At 43.5% G+C, this 22,089-nt stretch overlaps 1 protein-coding gene across 2 annotated transcripts in view; it reads right to left on the reverse strand.

Annotated features, from left to right (window-relative positions):
* Window positions 1-12,380: 12,380 nt before the first annotated feature.
* LOC138488151 (transmembrane protease serine 11D-like) overlaps window positions 12,381-22,089 on the reverse strand; it is a 942,850-nt gene continuing 933,141 nt past the window's right edge. For both annotated transcript variants that reach the window (XM_069614932.1, XM_069614931.1), the window contains one exon: window positions 12,381-18,117. In XM_069614932.1, coding sequence (XP_069471033.1) covers window positions 17,956-18,117 — 162 coding nt within the window. In that variant the 3' untranslated portion in view covers window positions 12,381-17,955. The remainder of the gene's footprint in view (window positions 18,118-22,089) is intronic.

Here is a 22,089-nt window from a genome sequence, read left to right on the forward strand (position 1 = left end):
AGCGCCCAGCCCCTGCGGTTCGGCGCGTGTCAATCCGCTCACAGTCCTAGTCTAACTGCTCCCGCGGTTGCCATTAGACCGCTTACCTCTGCTCCAGGATATCCGAAGTCTTCCGGATCCTTAACCGTGGCGTGTTCCACTGCCTCTGCGGTACTCCTTCCAGGACTGCCTCCACGGTTACCATTAGACCGTTTACTTCTGCTCCAGGATATCCGAAGACTTCCGGATCCTTAACCGTGGCACGTTCCACTTCACGCCGCCTCCCTTGATACTCCCTTCCAGGACTGATCTTCCACGGTTGCACTTGCACCGGCCCTGAACTCCGTACTTCTGGCCATTACTACCATCAGAGTGGCGTCAGAAGCCCATCCTTACCTCCACGAGACCCGCACCTCCAAGAAACGCAGACAGCCAGAATCTGCAAGGAGAAAGCTCACAAAGCCTCAGCAGGTGAGTCCACAATCAAGTTGTGACAAATATAGCTCACTGTCAAAAAAGGTAGCCATGTTTCTCACTTTGTTCACTGGGATGGATGGCATGCCATTTCTCTGAAGCAAGTCTGGGAATCAGTGGTGGTCGAAGAGCAAACCTACCTGAACAATATCTATTTTGGACCTATCAAGCAAAGGAGGCTAGCTTCCTCCAGTTGAACCATTGCTATCGAGACAAGGCTAGAGATGGAAGTCCTCCACCTACAAGAGGAAGGGAAGGTCAAAATAACAGCACTAACACTAGTGAGAGGAGGTATGCGTTAAAAAACCAAGGTGACAGTTTACAATTTGTGAGTCTTTATGTGACTGTGGCTTTGTTAGTCACCTCAAAAAGCCCAGAAACACCTGGTAAGTATGATCTCTCATAAAAGAAGCAATCCAGTTGGGCTGTTCACTATATGTTGAGGAGGTGCTGGAGGAGAGACAGGAGGTTTTGGTGGTCGACTGTGTTGTATGATACGGAGAGGCCAAGGAAGATCATCACCATGGGTTTGTTTCCATCACGGCCCTCGAGAAGTTCCTCTCTAAAGAGTAGCATGGCTGTCTTGGTGCTTCTGCCTGGTCTGAAACCTAACTGTCAGGGAGCAGGGAGTTCTATTTACGGCTGTCTTGTAGTTCATTGTGACACATTTTTCAAATAGTTTTGAGAGGGAGGTTTATTGTTGGTCTGTAGTTTGTCAGGTCAGGCATTCTACACTGGGTTTCTTGAGGAGGGGTAGTAGACCTGTTTTCAGGTATTCATTGCACAGGTAAGGCAGGCTGGGTGCAAGTTTGTCAATGAGGGTCTGAAGGAGGTGGTCAAAACATGGATGGTCTTAGACTTTGGAGGCTTTAATTGAAAATACTGTCTTGAAGATGTCTTCAGTGGGGAGCAGTCCACATTTGAAGAAAAGTGGGAATTTGGGATGGAGGGGCTGAGGGGGTAGTTATAGAGTGGGGAATACCACATTTAATTGGTGTGATCTTGGTGTAAAAAAGGCCGGCTCATCTGCTCGTTTTTATAGTCTTTCTGTTTGGATTTGATTTTCTTGTTGGAATTGTAAAAAATGTTGACAGTTAGATTTGAGTTATGACATATTGTGGTTTGAAGATATTCTTTTTCATCCTCCTGGACCATTCTTTGGTAGCCTCTTGAGTGACCGATGCAGCTTGCTTGTCGAAGGGGGTTCACGATTATCTCCAGGTCCCTTCCAACCTTCTGTTTTCTCGTTACAGTTCTAAGAGATGGTTGAAGAACCACTTACTGAGGTTTTTAGGTTGAGTTGTTGGCCACTTGGTCTTATGGTGCAATTGTGCCAGTGCTGAGATTAAGGCTTGGCGGAGGGAGTTCAAAAGTATCTGTGTGGTGTGTGAGGGAGTTCAAAAGTATCTGTGTGGTGTGTGAAAGTGATTTGTTTTGGGCACGTAAAACATAAGTATTTTAGGCCAGCACTCCCACTTGATTCAACCTCAGTCAGCAAAAACAAGAGTGGCAAACTCTGAGGTCTCTTCTGGCCTTTCACGAGTACACAGGGGCCTTTTAACAACAGGGAGTTATCTCCTTTTAGAGAAATAGGCCAGGTTTCTGGTACAAATGACATGGGGGAATGCCTTCTGCAGGGAAACTGAGTGTAACTCCCAGAGCAAAATTAAAACAAGTTACCTGTGGGAGAACTCTGTCTGCTTGGAAATATAGTACTGCATGCCACTCCGAGCTGAGAAAGCATTCATTCTATGACAACGTAACGTGCTGGGAAACGGAGTCCTAAATTGTTTGTTGCATGAATACACTACTACAGACTGGGAAACTGAGTCTTAACTTGCATAGTGAATTGAAAAATCATTGTATGATCATGCTGCAGGCTGGGAAACTAAGACTCAACTCCCACCTCAGTCAGAAAAAAGCATTCATTTCATCATCATGCTGAAAAACGGAGTCTTATCACCCAGAGTAAACGGAGACACTGTTCATTAGATGCCCACACTATGGTGCGAAGTTGAGCCCTAACTCTAGAGTGAACAGAGTTCATAAGGCAACATCATTGCATTCTAGGACACTGAGTCAAGCTGTTAGGAATAAATTAGCTAACTATTGGCTGAGTTACAAGATATAGCATGCTGTGAAAGAGCGACTTGACCAAAATAGTACATGCTGAACATAGGAGTCTCTGGCCCCTCGAGCATCTTAGAACGGGAGATTTGACAAACCAATTTCATGCTGATTGTGCAAGTTTCCAACTTCTCAAGTATCTGAGAAAGAGAAACCTTACAAACCCATTGCCTCCTGGTCATTCACTTATTTTTTTATCATATATGTTTTTTTCAAACTTTACAAAACAATTTAAATACCTAATTTTCACATAATACATAATACAATATTAATCACATTTGCACACAATGAATATATCATCACAATAAAAAGGTAAAGTCATATTACCTTAGTAATAAAAACAAAGAAAGAAAATACATTCATTTAAAAATATAAACACAACTTTACGAGCCCAACCCTAGAACTCTTTCGATGAATCTAATACCAGCAATTGTAAGAGCAGAAGAGTTTGAATTTAAAAATCTTCCCCAGAACTCATTGGTATGAATGTTATGAATTGCATGAAAAAATGTGCAAAAATGTTCTTTTAGTATCGCTGCATAAGGGCATTCTATGGAAAGATGATTCAAAGTTATGGACTCCTGGGTGTTACAACAATGACAAAGATTTAAGCATGTGTTGTCATTTGCCTCTCACTCTATGTATTTCCCTAGTAGGCAAAAAGTTAAATCTTAACCTCATATAAGAAGCTCTCCATTTTCCAGAAAAAAAGATATTTAGATAATTAGGCAAGGAATCCAATATTTTCTCTTCATAGTAAAGGGAGGAATATAGGGAGGATAAAATCATCAGCGTAGGCAAGATGTTGAATTACAGCCAACCCAAGACACAGGAGATATGCATTGCATTCTTTCATGTATTCAAAAACATCTGCTGTATACAAAAAGAAAAGTGCAGGTGTCAAAACATAGCTTTGTCGTAGGGTTTGATAGGTAAAAATAGGCTCTGTTGTGTTTTTCTTTGAGTTTTGTTTGCAAATGGATTTTATTGATGAAATGTTATGTGTTTTGTATTATTAATTATATGTTAGTGGAATCGTTAATAAGAATAAACTATTACACCGATATTAGAACCCTGAGAACCTCTCTTCCAAGTAATTCACCGGTGGATGTAAAGGGCTGAATTCCCATTAATACTTGTAAGTCCCCAGAATTTCAGAGAGAGATTCCAAGCAATACTTCTCTTATTTGGATGATCAAAATCTTCATCTATATCAAAAGAATAATTTTGAGCTGTGCCAATGCAATTACAATTGATGCCCCCGTTAGAAGAACTGAAGGGAATGGTTCTCATACCCTTCCCCCAAAAAAATTTTCAAAGAATAATGGATGAATTTTATTTTAGTTCCTACTGGAATCCACTGTACTTTCAATTTAACAGCTTATGAGTATCCTTAGGCAAAGAATCAGTCCATGTCAATTCTATCACGCGAAAGCCAATTTAGTTTGGTACAATTAATTTTAAAATTATTTCAAATTGCTTTAATGAAGCCGCCTTTTGGGCGACCCTTGGAACTGTTGCAGGCTGGAAAGGAAAATAGTGCCCATCCATCATTGGTTCTTTGATTAGTCATGTTTCTTGCAAAAATATAACATCAAAAACCTTGAAACGTAATATTAGAAGTGGCACCATTAAACAGGTGGGACTATCCTCGGGTATTCCATGATAAAAATGGCATATGTCCTAATTTGGTGGCTCGTGCAGAGGATTCCTTTTTATCCTTCTTGGCAAGAGAGGACACAATCAAAGACCAATCTTGTACTTCCTAAATTGGAATTGAACTTTCAGATTTGGAAGAGGTACTTTGTGACGCCCATCTTTGCCCTACTGACAAGTGATCATTAAAGGATTTTGCATTTGAGCAATAGTCTTTCTTGAATTAGGCAATAATTGATCATATTTTCCTTTTCTCAACACGTGAATTTCAGTTTTTGTATATATCTCACTAGCTGTTCCACGCGGCTTTGCTTGCATGGATTTGGGGATTTGGTACAATTGTTTTCAAAAGACACATGAGTTTTTTGTTAAAACTGTACGAAATATTATTTACCGGTTGATGTCTTAACGTAATAAGCAATGTTTATTATGTTTATTATGTTATATATGTTAGTCGGGGCATATTGGCCACAAAACAAAGATAGTTCCATTGATGTGCGTCCAGAAACATTTTTGTGTTGTAATTACAAACAGACAATGAGACAGATAAATTACTTATTGGCATCTGCAACCTACAAAAAAAACTATTTCAGTACTTCTTTGTAAACAACATTAGTGGTCCTCCCTTCAGGTGCTAGGATTACCAGAGAGTTAGGTGAGCTCTCTATGAAAACGGCCAGGTAAAACTGCCCATATGAGAAGCAGTCTTCCATTAGGTCATTCCCCGCTACCTTTAAAATCTGCCCCTGAGATTTGTTGATGGTCATAAGGGGAATTGAAGTCTTTTCAATTTTTAAAAAGGATATTCTGAAGGTATGAGAGGTATTCGATGTATGAACATGGCCTCCCCCTGGCCAGAACCGATTAGCGCTGTAGCCTCAATCACATTTCTTTCGAGAGCTTACACTCGTAATCTGGTACAATCACAGATCTTAGGTGGGTTGAGGTTCTGCAATAATGCAATAATACAATGGGTGCTCCCACTTTGAGAAGAAGTTTGTATTCGGGAAGACCAGGAGGATTTAAAGTCTTATTGATAATGGCAGCCATGCGGTTCTTTGGCGTTAGAATGGCACGCTCACATGACCATTCTGTCAATTTATCCATTCAATTGTTTATGTCCGGGTACGTTTTGGATGTAAGGTCTGCTAGGGAATTGACGACTGTGCTTAGGTCGGAAGGGATGACAATTTTGCTCTCAAATATGGGTTACTCTCTGTTACCAATTTTAAGAAGCAGTTCAGAGAACTGACCTGCAGACACATCATTTCGCAAATGAAACCTCATGTTATTCTTCATGAATTCTTTTTGTATAACTGGCCATAAATAAGACGATTTGATGCATGGCTTTACTTCTCGGCTCGCGTTCCTCTAGGCACTACAGGCAAAGTCTGCCAAAAATCCCCAGCTAGTAGCACAGTGACACCTCCATATCTTGAGAACTGCTGACATTAGGAGCAAGAAATGTGGCATGTAAACTTACTTTACAATGAAGATGGCAATTTTTACTGTTGATGTGGAGCCAGGTACTCCCATCAAAAGCTCTGCCCCATGTTGCCTATATGTTAGGAACCGGAAATGGCTACAAAAGCAGTACCCGTAAGAATGCCTGTACCGCAAAGAACCTTCGAGACACGATATCCATTGAGAAAACCCAATATAAATGCACAAAGAAATGGTGCTTTTCTGGTTGGGGTGCCAGAAGAAATGTGCATTTGAACAGGAAAGGAGATTGGTGACGTTATACAAAGTAAGAAATGATGCACCTAGAAAACACATGCAAGATGAAGAAATATAGGCACTCTATAGAAGTTGAAGATGAAGAATCGAGCTTAAGCAACATTTCGGGATCGAAATGAAGATGCTCATGCAAAGAAGCACTGAAGAAAATGCCAAGTCATTTTACACCTGTACAGATGCAGCAACGCAAGTAGGGTAAAGTCATCTTAAAGGCTGGCTACGTAGTGAATTAGGTTGGGGCGATGCGCCAATGTATACATATAGGAATGTACAGAACCTGGATATTCCACAATGCACTTTAGCAAGGCTTGGAACCCCATAATTGGAAAGGATTTCAGTGTGGCGCAGTTGGAAATTAACTGATGGCTGAGGAGAATTTCGAGAAAGGCTTGGCTGGCCCAGCACCAAGAAGACAAGGCCACAGTGAGTTGTGCGCCTGTCAAAAAGGCTACAACGAACGTGAGAAAAGAACAAACTCCTGTTTGAAGCAGAATGAAAAAACACTGAGGGCGTCAAGAGTTCATCATTTAATAGTATTAAATGCTGCAAAAGGCTCAAAAGAGTGGTCTCCAGTCACATCGTCGAGATCGAAATAGCTTGTGTCAAGCTACACCAAAACCAGGAGACACAGCAATGCCACACTCCATTTTCTTCTCAGGCACAGACAGCTTCTGCAAGGCCAAGTTCAAAGCCTTAATTGACTGGCAGACTGTAGGAGTGATGATAGATGTTGGACTAATTGGTGGGGAGCCAAGACCACGCCAACCCTCCATTTTATTTATTTATTTATATAGCGACGACCACCCGCAGGTATCGGGGCGCTTACATGTAGAAATGTACATAGCTCAAGATGGAGTCAGAATGAGGCGATGGGACAAAGACATAAAAATACCAGTTAACTGATTCAGTGGGGCCTAGACGGGCGGTTAATTGAAAACCTCTGTTTTGAGTTTTTTGCGGAAGACCAAAAGATTGGACTCCAATCTAAGGTGCTTCGGAAATTTGTTCCAGTTAGAGGCCGATCAGTTAGGGAAGGCTCTGCCCATGCCGAGTTCTTTCTTGTGTTTCAGGGGAGTTATGAGCCCATTTGCTTCTGATCTTAATGCCCTGGGCGGGTGGTAAAAAGTGAGTTTGGACTTCAAATAGGCTGGTGCCTTGCCATATAAGCACTTGTGAGTTAGGCACATAGACTAAAATTGTATGTGTTCCTTTATTCTCAGCCAATGAAGGTCCCGTCTAGCTTCACTGATGTGTTCACTTCTAGTTTTCTTTTTGACCATTCTGATCGTGTTATTTTGGACCAGTTGGAATTTTTGGATGCTTTGCTTACAAGCTCCTACCAGGAGGGCATTACCATAGTCCAGAGGTGACATGACGGTAGCTCTTGCTATTGTGGCGCAGTTTTTCTCACTCAATAGTGGTCTGATGGCTTTAAGTAGCCGGATGTAATAGTTGCAGTTTTTACTAACATACGTAGCCTGGGCATCAGAGTTGAGGGATGCTTCCAAAGTCATGCCTAATGTTTTAACCTTCTCTGTCACTGGAATAAGGGTTTCTTTAATTTGGAAGACCTGGTATTCCGCGGGGAGTTTGGCACGAGCCTGGATGGAGCCAAATACCATTAATTCGGTTTTATTGCCGTTCAATCTTCGATGTTTCCGTAGAGTGTATTTAGTATTGTACTATCCTTAGCGTAATCCCCGCTCAGTTCCAGGACCAGCTGAGTATCGTCAGCATAGTTGGTAAAAGATATCTGGAGTTGTTGTAGTAGCTCACATAGGAATCGGATGTACAAATTGAAGAGCAAAGGGGACAGACTAGCTCCCTGTGGTACCCCGCAAAAGATGTTAAATTCAGAGGAGAATTTGTCACCCAGTGTACTCTGGATATTCTGTTTTCTAAGAAGGATGATAACCAACTTATTGATTCCTTGGAACAATTAGCAAGCTTCTCAAGTGCTTGCTGCAAGAGCTGGTGGTCAAGCAGGTCGAAGGCGGCGCTCAGATCTAACAAGATCAGTAAGCCAGCCTTTCCCTTGTCCATAATTTCCAACATTCCATGCACCTGGGATGGTAGCCTGTGTGCTGCTAGCGTGGGGAATACTCCAGAAGGGTACAAGTGTGCCAAACCAATTGTAGAGGGCCATGTAGTAAAGAGCCCTATAGTTTGTCTAGCCAATTAAGCGTTGTGTATTTAGTGACAATGAAAATTACCATTCACTTGGGATGGGCTTAGTTGCCCACCTGACTTAAATACCCAATCATAACCCCCGGCTGTACAGAACGAATACTTAGATGTTCATTGAGAGCCAATCACTTTCCCAGATATGTTTTTGTAGTTTGCCACGTAGAGTGACATCAGAAATGATGATTTTTTTATATATAAACTGTGTGTTTTCTAAAATGTATTGATATTGTGCTGTGCAACGTCAGATGATATCCGTTGTACTCTCTGTTTTAGATAATTGATATTAAAACAGAACACAGTTTTGCCAACTTCCTGAGTCGTTTTGATTATTGATGTTTGAGTAACTTCTGCATCCCCATCCACCTCTAAGTATTGCTACTTCATCTTAAAGGACTCTAGGTCTATGAGTTCATTACATTTCTAACATCTTCGGTTTTTGAGCTATAGGCATCCTTATAAACCTCCCCCCCCTTTTCACCTTCTTAAGCACAGAATTTCCAAAAACCCTTCTTTAGTAGGTGCCGACATCATGAAAACAATGTACCTTTCAAATTTCACATTGTTAGGTTAAATGGCTTGAGCTGGGCGTTGATGAGTCAGTCAGTCAGGACTTCGTCTTTTATATATATATAAATAGATAACCCATCAGGCCCAATGTTATGCCTTGTTCAAGTAGCATATTCATAATAATACCTTGAAGTTAGTTACATAAATACACTGTCTGTTCTATCTTCCTTCAGGAAATAAACCAAGTCAATGGCCCTCATTACGAGTATCCCGGTAAATCCGGGTTCATTACCGGCATCCCAGAATGTGCGGGTCCGTGAACGTATGAACCCGCTAATACCGGGTGATTACGAGTGCGCGAGCATGCGCGTTCCCCCATGCCGGTAGTGGCAATACCGCCATGCCGCTAAAGGGCCTTCAACTCCCCTATACCGGCATCGCGGTACCCGTCCATAGCGGTACCGCCTCATAACAACCCCTAAATACCGGCACGGTAATACCGGCATGGTAATACCGTGTTCGCAAAAACCGGACCCGGAAATTACGTCATCACGCAGGAACGGAAAATGGGCCGGCGGCCATCTTTATAAACACAATCCATTGCCATCCTCCCCAACCACCAGTCCTTTTGTGTTGTGCTGTGGCAGAATAGAACCAGGATGTCCAAGGCTACCAAGAAGGCGACCCCCAGGAAGCGCAAACAGCGTTTTTCAGACACTGAACTAAGTATGCTTGTTGACACCCTGACCCAGCATGCGGACACCATCAGGAGCACCGACATGAAGCATGCGGCCCAGACCAAGAAGAAGGAAGTCTGGCAGGAGGTCGCACAGAGGGTGTCGGCAGTGGGAACCACCCCATGGAGTGTGCTCGACTGTCGAAATCGGTGGGATGACCTCTGCCTCAGGGTGAGGAAGATCCTTGCAGAGAACAGGAGGTCCGCCATGGCGACAGGCGGGGGCCCACACTCCCCAGTGAAGTTGACAGCATGGGAGGAGACAGCCAGTACCTTTATTGATCCAGAATCCATAGAGTGAATCGGAGACCAGGAGGTGGGTGCCACATCATCCACAGAAGAAGGTGAGTGATCCATCACATCCATGTAGGCTAAACCATGATGTTGCACAAGTGAGGTGGTAGTGAGACTAGGCAAGGCAATGCATGTTCGAGGCCCACATCAACATATCCAGTCAAGAATGTGTGCCACACCCTGCTATACACAAATGCATGCCGAGTGCCAATCCCAATCCCAACACAAGTGCAACATAACCCAACCGTGCCCATGGAACTCACCACACAGACACCATACCAATGCCATGCCACCAGCCATGCATTGATTGCCCACATGCCCCCTCAGAACACCAAATGCCACACCCCTGAAATAAATTGATGCATGAATGTATGAACATTTCACAGCGCAATAGATAATCGCTGCCATGTGACACCATCACTGATGACCTGCATCTCTTCTATCCCCCAGGCACCGATGAGGAAGATGGCAGGCAGGACAGGGGTGCAAGTTCATCCACTGCACGGCAAGGGACCAGGGCCACCGCCACCCCCGAGCCCCAGAAACTGTCCAGAGCAACAGGCAGTGTGCCACACCGGGCAGTAACCATGCAGGAAACACCTGCAGCCACAGTCCAGCAGCAGCCACCCACAACAGTGGTAGGCGTTTCCATGCCCGCTCCGCCAACCACCGCGGATGTTGTGGATAAAGAGGTGGAGAATGAGGGCGACACGGTCATCCCGCCACACCCACCCAAGCCCCATTCCCAGCCTCCCCACCACTACAGAGGCAGAGATCATGGACGATCCCTGCCTCCACGACTCAGACCTTGGAGAGTCAAACATATGCCTCTTTGAGGAGGACAGTGCCCTGGACGTGGGCCCCACGCAAGTGCCATCCACCACCCTGCCTACCACCACCCTGCCTACCCCCACCCTGCCTACCACCACCCTGCCTACCAACACCCCGGCCACCAGCACTCCTGCAGCAAACGACTCCTTCGAGGCTCGCCTGTCAAGGGTTGAGGCACGACAGGAGTCGATGCTTGAACTAATGCAGCAACAAATAGCTGATGTTAACGACTCTATGAGGGCTTTGCCACAGCCATTGCTGCCAACACTGCTGCAGTTGAGGCATCCACAAGTGCCATGAGGGAGTGTCTGGGGACACTCACGCAAGCCCTGCTTGCAAACCTGCCTCAAATGCAGCGCACACAGCTTGGGGCAGGCATGGGACCGGCCACCGACACCTCCACTGCCACAACCCCTTCTACCTCTGCCCAATCGAGCCCCGTGCGGATGACGCGAAGGAGTGCACGGCGCTTGGACATGGCACCCCCGGATCCCAAAATACAAAAGAAATAGAGTGGGCTGACAATGCCATAGCAAAAATGGACGTTGTTCAAGGAAACAGTGTTTGTTGTACATATGTGGACATTTTGGGTTTGTAGGGTGGGTGAGGGAGTTCACTTGGGTATTGTTGGGGTATGTAGGGTGGGTGAGGGAGTTCACTTGGGAATTGTTGGGGTATGTACGGTGGGTGAGGGAGTTCACTTGGGGTTGTGAGGGGATTATGATAACATTATCACGTGTCTGGAAAATACACCCCTTGTGTGCAATAAAATCATTGGCTGGTCATACTTCTTTATGTGCATGTACATTTAAGGTGTGATGGTGTACAGTGGGGAACTTCTAACGAAACAAGTGTCCATGTCCACATGCAGCTAGTGTGTCACTGGCACATTATTTTCATGTTCCCTGCGTTTCAAAGGTATTCGTCAATTAGTGCTTGGCGTACAGCATGGCCATCCCGTGCATCACGTACTGGCAGAGTGGCTCTTTCGCCTCCGTCTCCATCCCCTTCATCCTTGCATGTCAATGTCAGGTGGCAGCGGTACATTCCTTTGGACGCACATGTTGTGCAGCATGACACAGGCCACGGTGATCTTTGCCACCTTCTCAGGCCTATATAGGAGTGCCCCACCAGACCTGCTTAGGCAGCGGAACCGCGCCTTCAACAGGCCAAAGGTCTGCTCAATCACAACACGGGTATGAGTGTGCACACGATTGTACTCCTCTTCATGGCTGTTCTGCGGGTTCCGCACATGGGTAAGTAGACATGGCCTCAAGGGATATCCTCCATCACCTCGAAGCAGATACAAATAGGTGTGTGTCACTCTGTCCTGCCACCTTCAGAGAGCACATTCATGGCAGCAGCTATTTGGTGTGGGCATGCACATGTCCCTGTACGTGTACTAAATAGTCACCTAGATGCAATGCATACTGTAATGAGGTGTGGTACACTGGATGGGGTTGAATAGATGATGCAGGGTGTAATCATGCATGCTGAGTCAGATGTGCTGTGGTAGAGCGACAATGTTTAGCTTCCAATTAATGCTGTATAATATTTACTATGCATGGTCACACTAGCCACATTGCCACAGTTGCCATCCTATTCAGTCATGCATTGCTTGACATCACCATGGTGGCCTCGTTGTGCCTCTTACTTGTTTTCATCCATATGCATTATTTGTGAAATGTGGCCCAGTGATGTGTCATGTTGCGTTTGGCTGGTTCAGGTGAGGAGTGTTTACCTCTGCATGCATTCTCCACTCACTGGCTATAGCCACCCAGGTGCACTATCCCCCCCCCCTTTCCCACTCAGGTGCACTATTCCACCCCTTTCCCACCCAGGTGCACTATTTGCCCCCCTTCTGCATCCGCACACATCAGTACCCCACAGCACGGCCATGGGACAGTTGTGCAACTCACCAAGCAGCCAGGCACGTGGTCCAGCATGTCGCTCCATGTGACGGGGTAGCGTGGAGTTGCGCAGTACCATGGCATCATGTGTGGATCCAGGAAATCGGGCGCAGCAATGGGTGATGATCTTGCTGGAGTCACATACCATTTGCACATTGATGGAGTGGTATTGCTTGCGATTGCGGTACACCGCCTCTATGGCATGGGGGACTACCAATTCCACATGGGTGCGGTCGATGGCACCAACACAATTGGGCATGCCTGCCAGTGCATGGAAGCCTACTTTGGTTTCGGCTATCTCCTGGGCTGTCCGTGGTAGGGATATATGGGTGCTTGCGTGCTTCAGGAGGGCATCCAGCACTTGGTTCAGCATGCGTGAGAATAGTGGTTGTGAAATGCCATGCAGTTGACCCACTGTGTGTTGGTAGGTGCCTGTGGCCAGGAAGTGAAGCACAGACACCACCTTTAGTAGTGGGGGGATGGCAGTGCGTATTTCTATGTGGCTGGCAATGTCATTATGTATCATGTCCACTATGGTGCTGATGGTGTCACGGTCCAACCGGTACAGGGTGTGGATCTGCTCAGGGGTTAGGTTGAATGGGCTGGGTCTGGTGCGAGGGATTGGTGGCTGCCTACGAGGCACTAGTGGCTGCGCTGGTGGTAATTGCTGGGCCTGTCTCAACCTCCTTCTCCTCCTGCGCCTCCTCTGTGCTGCCTGATGTTGCTGCTGTAATTGTTGTTGTTGCTGTTGTTGCTGTAGTTGTAGCAGTATAGGCATGTCCTCCAGCGCCGTGATTGCAACTGCTAGTGGTAGCATTTTGGTGTAGGAAGGGGTGTGGTGTGTAGGTGTGCTCCTTTTGTACTGGGCCACTCTAAATTGCCTACACCTGTGGAGGGGGGTGGTGTGTGTGTGTGCTCAGTTTATACTGGCACAGCCTCCATTGACTCCACATGTGGGGATTGTGTGCACCTGTGGCAGCTGCCTTGTTTCCTGATTGCTGTATGGCTGGCATCGTGCAGCCCGTGATTACCGGCTCTGCGATGCCGGTATTTGCATGTCTGCGTAGGTTGGGATTTCCCCCTATTACCGGCATGCCGGTATTTGCTCCCTGAAGGTGCACGTGTACGCGCCTTTGCCGCTATTAAAGGCACCGTTGTTTAGTGTCCCGCTAATTCCGGGTTTGCGGGTCGGAATGCAACAGGACGGTAAACGATGCCAGTATTACCATACCAGCATCGTTTTTGCCTTACCGGCATACCTCGTAATGAGGGCCAATATCTTTTGATGCGATTGTACTCAAGCAGGGAATCTCAAGAATCATAGATAAAATGTTCTGACAGTTTAAAATCATAGGATTATTAGTGTTAAAATACTTTTAAGTCCCAGAATGAATTGAAACTTTGCAACCAATGAGCACCTAGAAAAGTTATATTGACTATGATTTCAAGAAATAGACTTGGCTAAACCCACACCTCTTCCAAAGTAAGACAAAATTGAATATTGGCTTTTCCAATTATTGGATTGGACGAGACACCATCTGGAACGTATGTAAGCAATTCGTTATCATGAATGGAATAAGTCGAGAAATCAGAAAGGTTAATCTCCTCCTCTGGATTGCTTTCCTTGATGACTAGTGAGGTTTGAGGATTGGCCATGGGAAGTTCTTCAACTGACACCAAACCTTTTTTCTTTAATTTCTTTTTCTTTTTTCCTTTAGCCTGCCACAAGTCCTTCAACTTAGGTTGGCTGAGCTCTATGGTAGGAGGCACAGGTTATAAAGAAAAATCAGGGGTTTGAGACTTCATTTGACCTTCTATATCAGAACCATTTTCAGAACAGTTGTTAATAGTGCTGGTATTAATCTTGAGAACATTTTGCCTCTGCTTTAGTAAGAAGTTTCTGGAGCTAGTATTTCTCATTGGCGCCACATTCTTGATATTTTTAGTTTTTTCTTTGAATTCTTTTGTCTGCCCCTTCACTTACCAGTTTTAGTAGTCATTTCTACTACGTTCACTGCGGCATCCAGAGGAGACTTTATTTTAGTCCGATTACAAACCCCTACTTCAATTACCTCATTAGAATTATCTAATTTATTAGCTGCACATTGTCCTAATGTTCCATCAAAATTAGGAGAAGACATACTTCTTGGCTCCACCGTCTGATGTCCCTTAGACTGCTATTTTATCTTTGAGTGCGACAAAAAATATATCCCTCTAAGATATTAATCTTAGAACTAATGAATTTAAAACATGATTTAAAGCAATTTTAAAGCAATTATACATAATGTTTGATTATAGACGCTGTTTCCCCGGCCATAGATCTGTATAAAACGCAAGCGTTCACTTCAGCCTCTTATGAGGCTGAAATTTGGGGAACCTGTCTGATCTGGAAAAAGGGGTAAATACATTATTGAAGGGGATGCTTATGCTATCCAAGGGAACCCCAAATTCATTCATTCATATGGAGCTGGTTGTGTGCCCCATAAGCATTGAACTCACGTTTAAACCAGTTCTTTACTGGTTGCGGCTATGGCCTACAACAGAACTTGGGGCACATTGTAAAGAATTGGCATACCTGATTGGATCACAAATGGGTAAGGAGGGAAATCTGCTGTGCATCAAGCACTTACACAAATTTCTCCTTGATCTTGTTGAGACTGCCCTCTGGGAAAAACATGTGAGGATAGATAAGGCTGCCATCAGAAGAGTTAAGAAGGCTGTGAACACTTGCTGTAGGGAAAACATGGTGGCTAATTCTCCAAAATTGAAATCGGGCGAAGCCTACTTGGCAATTAAATCGGAGCCTGGCTATGAGACGTATCAAGATTTTATAGATCCACCATATGCCCACAGTCTCTACATGGCCTTTAGGATGGGCACTTTCAGAATGGCCTTGTTTACTAAAAACTGGGTCCATGGGAATACAGGCACTTGTCCATCATGCAGCGAGTCAGTAGAAATATTTAATCATTTTTTCTTTTTTTTACCCAAACCTGAGAATATTGAGAGCTGCTTATTTAAAACCGATTCTGAGAATGGAGGAGGTCCAAACAACAATCCTGGCCTTGATTCCCCTAAAATCAACTGTAAACCAGGGGATAGTTAATATGGTGGCCTAGTTTAACATTCCAAAGGTAATATCGATTAATTGCAGCCTCTAATTCCATCAGTTGAATAAATGCTGCATGAAAAGATGGGTTGTGCGATGTCTCCCCTATTAGCGTTAGTAATTCTTTCATCTGCTAGAACACTACGAATGGAATGGGCTGAAAGAAATGTTTTCTCTCCCATTCAAAAGCTTTTTAACATCGAAAAGGTTTGAATACTGTGTTCTATTGGAACAATTCTTGCCAGTTTGTTCAGTGAATCTATCCAAAGTGACAAGAAGGCCATGATAATGATTTTAACAAGGAATTTGCATTTAATTGTAATTTTGTTAGGGGAGTGTTGCTGCTATATTATTTTCTTTTATTGTCTTGATTATGTTTCATACTGCCAACATTTGTTTACTGTTGTATGCTTTTATGGCTTTGCGCTGGAATAAAGCTAATTTGTTGTCTTTATATTTGGGTTATCTTCAGAGAGGTCATATATTTTATGAGAGCCCCTTTGTGCCAGAGAGGGATAGTAGACATAGGAAGAGGGTTCAAAAGATTGAGAGTTATTATTCTGAAATAATGAAGAAGATCTATTGAATCACTGGATTGAGCCAACCGGTCTATCAAGGCTTCCATAGGGCCAGCTTTCTTCCTGCATTTTCATTGAATCATCTTTTTGTATATGTCCCGGAAAGCCCTGCTCATTACAGTTCTTATGGGATTGAGCACTAGTAGTGATGTCAAGCAGTTCAGCGTCTGTTGGTGATTTTGGCACTTCTTCAGAATGTTGGAGAAATTCTGTAATCGTACTTTTAACTTTTGACTTGGAAGGCACCTGGTTAACAACCTTACTTGGTGATTTCCCATTTGTCTCCATAGTTGCCATTTTCTCACTAACTAGATTTTTACCAGAGGTAAATGCTTAACTTCACAGACCATACATATTTTGGTATATTCCAAAAAAGATGTTAAAAGCTCAAGGACTATAGCCATCAAATTTCAACGGTACAGTAAATAAATAAAGAAGTCCATCAACAGCAGAGTACTGCCGCTCTATCTGACTGCCGTGTGACTGCACTCTATGTGCACTCCGCATGGCGCTCTGCACCAGGAGACATCAGAAGAGCTTTCAGGTGAATGTAACTTTCAAAAGCATGTGGTGGAAAACAAAGTTTGTCAACAGCAGTGTACCGCCACTTCAGCTGACTTCCATGTGACTGCACTCTGTGTGTGCTGCGTACCTGGATGAGTCAGAAGAGTTTACATGTAAGTGTAACTTCCAAAAGCGTTAGTCGAAAACCAAGTCTGTCAACAGCAGCGTACCGCTGCTTCCTGGTTATAGGAGTCCAATATTCTATAGGCATCTAAGATCAGAGACACTTGTACAATACCAGCTTCAGGATAGTGGTGGCTGGACCCTAAAGAACAGGACCGAACTTGACTACCAAGGAAATTGTCATAATGAAGTTTTGCTTCACATTTATAGAGTCCATCTTTTATGTCGTTGAGTTTGTCACACTAGCCACATTCAGCCCACAATGATGCCAAATTTAATTCACTTTTTACACACTGATGACAAAATTAGACTTTTTCACTATCAATTCACACGATTTGCACTTACTTTACACTTGTTGCTTGCACTATTCAAGCTGTCCACTAGTCATACTTTCACTAGCCACACTTTTCACAATTCCTACTCTACTCACAATGTACACACTTTCTAGGAGATACAAACAATAAAGGTAGTGGCAAACAGGCGAGGAGGAATCTAAAGGTTCAGATGAAACTCTTAAATCCACTTTAGCTTAAAAGATTATTGTATATTGTTCTTCAATCATTCTATCACTTCAAAAATTGTAGACGTTCAATCCACTCCAACAAATAAAATGAGCCAACACTTATTTCATGCAGTACATTGGACAGCAAACTTCAGGGTCCACGTGAGGGGTAACTTTAGGCATGCATTGGTTCTGAACACTGACAATTCCCTACATAGTCGAATTTGTGAGTAAAAAATATCCTCTGAAATTGTATGTAATTAAGGAATCTGATCTTTTCCCCTCATTCAATGTGATTGAGTGATAATGCGGAGAACAAGGGAAGATGTTGGTTGAATCCCTAGATTTCATATACAATTTGCGGAACTTTTTTCGTCCACATTATTACCCAGTTACATACTTTTTCAGTGACAATTCTTTATTCACCAATAATGTGAGCTTTTCACTTCTTTGAATTGGTGGATCACACATGCCTTACTACATTCTGTGCTTGTTTCATTATGTGATATAGCTTTATATGCCAATCAGGTGCCTGATGTTTCTCTATTATTCCGCTCACATGCATATTCAGGGTAATCCACAATATATCCGATATGTGAATCGTACCCCCAACCATCTCTTGCTATTCAAGCACATGGTTAGATTGTTGTGTAGGTCTGGATCCATGACCTTAAAGGGCTGACCATGGCGTAGGTAGCAATTGGGTTCTTCTCACTGGGGCTTTGCAAGTTTGGAGACATCCCTGTCAAGTACGGCATGTCTGTTGTGTCTGAGCACATGAAGGAGCCTCCCATGTCAATCTGTAAAACACAAACATGTGATGGTATTACTTCAGGGAGTGAAAGGATGCACAGAAGGAGGAAGATGTAAGGCAAGTCTGAAGTGGGAGGGTCAAAATGTTATTTGGATTATATCTGTAAGCTTCCTTTACAACACACATTTTGTATAGTAATGTGTAAAGTGGAATTAAAATAAACAAGGTGGTTGGTCCTGTAGGGGCCTTGAATAAATGGGAGAAAGGTAACAAATTGTACGGAATGTGATGGCCATACCAGAGAAGTATGAAAGGAAGGCATGGTAGCAGTGCATAGTTTGATTGAACAACTAATGAGTGATCAATATTTATCATCATCAAGTTTATTGGGCATATACAAGGCTATCAAACTCTTAACATTTTATAATGTTGGCCCTAGCTATGAGACTGGAACATGATTAGTTCCTGCGTGCCAGTCATCATCTCTGTTCTTGCACAATCGGGAGGTTAAGACATGTAAATGTTGCTTGAAACAGTCCCTTCCTTGGCAGAAGGAATCTAGTGAGGTACACAGGATAAGTCTGAGCATTGAATACAGGCCTAGCAAATTCTTACAAATATCACTAAAAAGGCAGGGCGACTTCCTTAGTTGTGATGGGGGACAAAATATTCACCAGTGCTTTCTGTAAAATGCATAAGCACACATCATATTTGGTGGAGTGCTTCCACCCAAGAGCCAGCCATACACAGTGAAACCTTTATTTGCCATTTATTGTTAACAAAGTTTCAGACACCCGTTTGTGACTTTATTCGCTCTGGGTAGGGTAGATAGGCAACTGACAGGGCAATTTATGTTCCCACTGAACAAGATCTTTTGCCTGAAATCAAATCTAGATTATCCATCCTGCTTGACGAAGCATTAATTACAGAATGGATTACAGAGAATGGCAAATCTTATTTAAACACACCAAAACAGTGTACACCAATTTGTTTTGTTGCCCAAAATCCACCAAGATGGAGTCAGTCGTCCAGGTCGACTGATAGTTTCTGCTAGGAACATATGTGAATATTTTTCATCAACCATCGATTAAAAAAACAGCCACCTTCTTCAAGAAAACTTCACACTTTTTGATGCTGATAAGCAACATTCCAGCAGAAGACACTGATATACCCTTTACGATGGAAGTTAAAAGCTACCATTTCCATCCTGCACATGGCAGAACAAGAAGCAGTCGAATGGCTGCTGTTACAAGAGGTAACTACAAGGGTGTTTCTCATGAACTTATAAGAATACATAGCTGGATGCTCATAGTTTTGATATAAGGATCAAGTCCACCTGCAAGTATGAAGCACCTCCATGGGAGCAACTATGGCCCCAATTTACAACAACAGTTTTATGTAAAAGTTCAGAATTGATCATGTATTTCACCATTTGATTGGGCACAAATACATCTAATTTTGTGGCATATATATATATACGTATATATATAGGCAAAATGTTTGGTATTTGGGAAAGAGGAACCCGGGATCTTATGTTGTTTATTGATTACTTGAATAAGGTAGTTCACATAGAATTTACAGCCACGGTTGGTAACCCTGGCGTTAACGTTTTGGATGTGGCCGTAACATCTAGAGATAATTAATATACTACCAATGCCTTCCATAATAAACTACAGCCCGCAACAACTTTTTTTCCAATTAGTCAATTCTTAAGGTTACAACGCATTGTATCCGATGAAGGAGAGTACCTACAACTTAATGAAATGACGAACTGTTTTATTGCAACAATTGCAAACGAACATAGCATTAGAGGCTGCAAGAAGTAGTGTTAACGAGAAGTCGAGGAATGAGATCTTACACACCATGTCACTGAAAAATCAACCAACCGTTTCACATATCTCAAATTACTCTGTACAAAGTCATAGAATCAAGAGCATTATCCACAAACATTGGTCAGTCCTATCTCAGGATAACAGATTTAGACATGTGTTTGGCATCTCGCCTGTATTTGTACATACTAGAAGTGCACATTTGAAATATCTAGTGAAAACCAATGAGAATGAATCAACTGCTATCCCAATAAACTGGCCCTTTTTCATGCTACAATTGTGTGAATTGTGGTGACATTACTAAAAGGAACATTGCATGTCATCCTCGTACAGGAGAGGGTATTCAATTACGAGATTTTACAACCCGTGACACCCAAAATATAATCTACAGCATGCAATGGCCCTGTAGAATTTATTATGACAGATTGAATCAATTTTTGTCCAAATGGGATCAATGAGGAATGCAATTTTCAGTGTTATCTATACAATGAAGGACACTGTACTCTGTGATACAAGCATATTTATTGATGTATGGAATGTAGGGAATTCATAGAGGAATATTCACACTGCAACAGTGAGTGTTCTGGAATAATCCTGTTTAATCTTGTAATGACATCAGACATGTTTAGAATGTTTTGGGTATAGGAATAGGAGAATGGTCATTCCAAGTTGTGTGTGGCCATTCTGTGCTATAATTAAGCAATATGACCCTCGCGGCGGGGGCATTACCGACTCAGGTAATGCCCTGGGGCCATAGTTATAGCCCAAGCCGTGTGGAGGCGCAGAGCAGGGATGGCCCCGCTCCGAGTCTCCACACGGCTAGAGACTTCCCTCGTCCCCCGCCGGGGACGCAGAAACAAGAGAGTAAGTTGGGGGGGCAGGTGGGTTATAGTAGAGGGAAGGGGAAAACAAAATACTTACCCGAGTCCCCGGCGGGGGGCGAAGGCAGCCTCTCAGCCGCGGGGAGGCCCCGCTTCGAGCCTCCCGATAGGCTGAGGGGTTGCCACGCCCCCCACCGGGGAAAAAGGCAGTGGAATCCTGACGGAGGGATTCCCGGCCGGGTATGGACCTGGCGAGAGCCAATCAGAATGGTTGTTTCATTCTGATTGTCTCTCGTCGGGGTACTAATTGTACAAACAGGATCATCATCAAGTGGTTGTAGGCCATACTTGCTACACATTCTGTCCTTAAAGGAGTAATTGTGAGTGATTATAAACAGTTTAATCCACATATTATACTAAAATAATCCATACACTATGGTTGGGTATCAAGTTCACACTAATAATGTATACAGATTGAATATTTATAGTCGTTACGTTTAACTTTTTTTAGCATCTCCATGTGTATATATTACAAAAGTATGTTATGCTGTTAAAGACAACAACATTCCTATGATGTCATTGTGATGTCAGCAGGTAGAGTTACGGCAGCAGGCAGTATTTTGAATTCATATTTTTCTACTGCAGCTCAATGCGACCAGTAAATGTGGTTACGTTGAAGAAGCTGTATCGAGTGAGGCTTCTTCGTTTCATGTGGCAGTTTCCCAGAAGCTTTAAGTACTTCACAGAAAGGGAGGATGAGGGACCTTGCCTCACTTTAGCATTTATTTATACATATTTCTTGGCACTATGCTTGGGTCTTCACCTCCTTTCTCCTCCTCATCTCCCAATATATTTCACCCCTCTCCTTCTGTCCACTCCTCCTTTCCTCTCTTGCAGTTTCCTTCAATCTTCTCCACCATCTCATCCTCACTCCTGATATTTCTCATTATAACCTCCTAGTTCCCCTTCACCTCAAATGTATCCTCTCTGCTATCTTCTTCCCCTTGTAGAGGAGGTCCCAGATATGGCCTGCACTCCAGCCACCCATTTTGAAATACCAGGATCATGCTCGGCGAGATATGTGACGTATGAGGAGCAGATAGACCAACAAAGAGCAGCACTAGGCCTCTGCCCAGTGCCCATCAGAAGAGTAATACCTGTTGAAGTGCCAATAACCAGATAACCATGGGCAGCACGGTACCCATTGAGACAACCATATCAACAGCTGACACAAAATGAAGACTGCTTACAAACTGTCCCAGAAGAGACCAAAAGGGCCTTAATCGAAGGCGAATTATGACAACCCAAGGGCCCGGACAGATGTTGGGATGAATGAAACAACAATCAAAAGATGACACGCAAAGACAA

The sequence above is a fragment of the Ambystoma mexicanum genome, chromosome 9 (genome assembly GCF_040938575.1).
Source record: "Ambystoma mexicanum isolate Mex_15411 chromosome 9, UKY_AmexF1_1, whole genome shotgun sequence".
NCBI lineage: Eukaryota > Metazoa > Chordata > Amphibia > Caudata > Ambystomatidae > Ambystoma > Ambystoma mexicanum.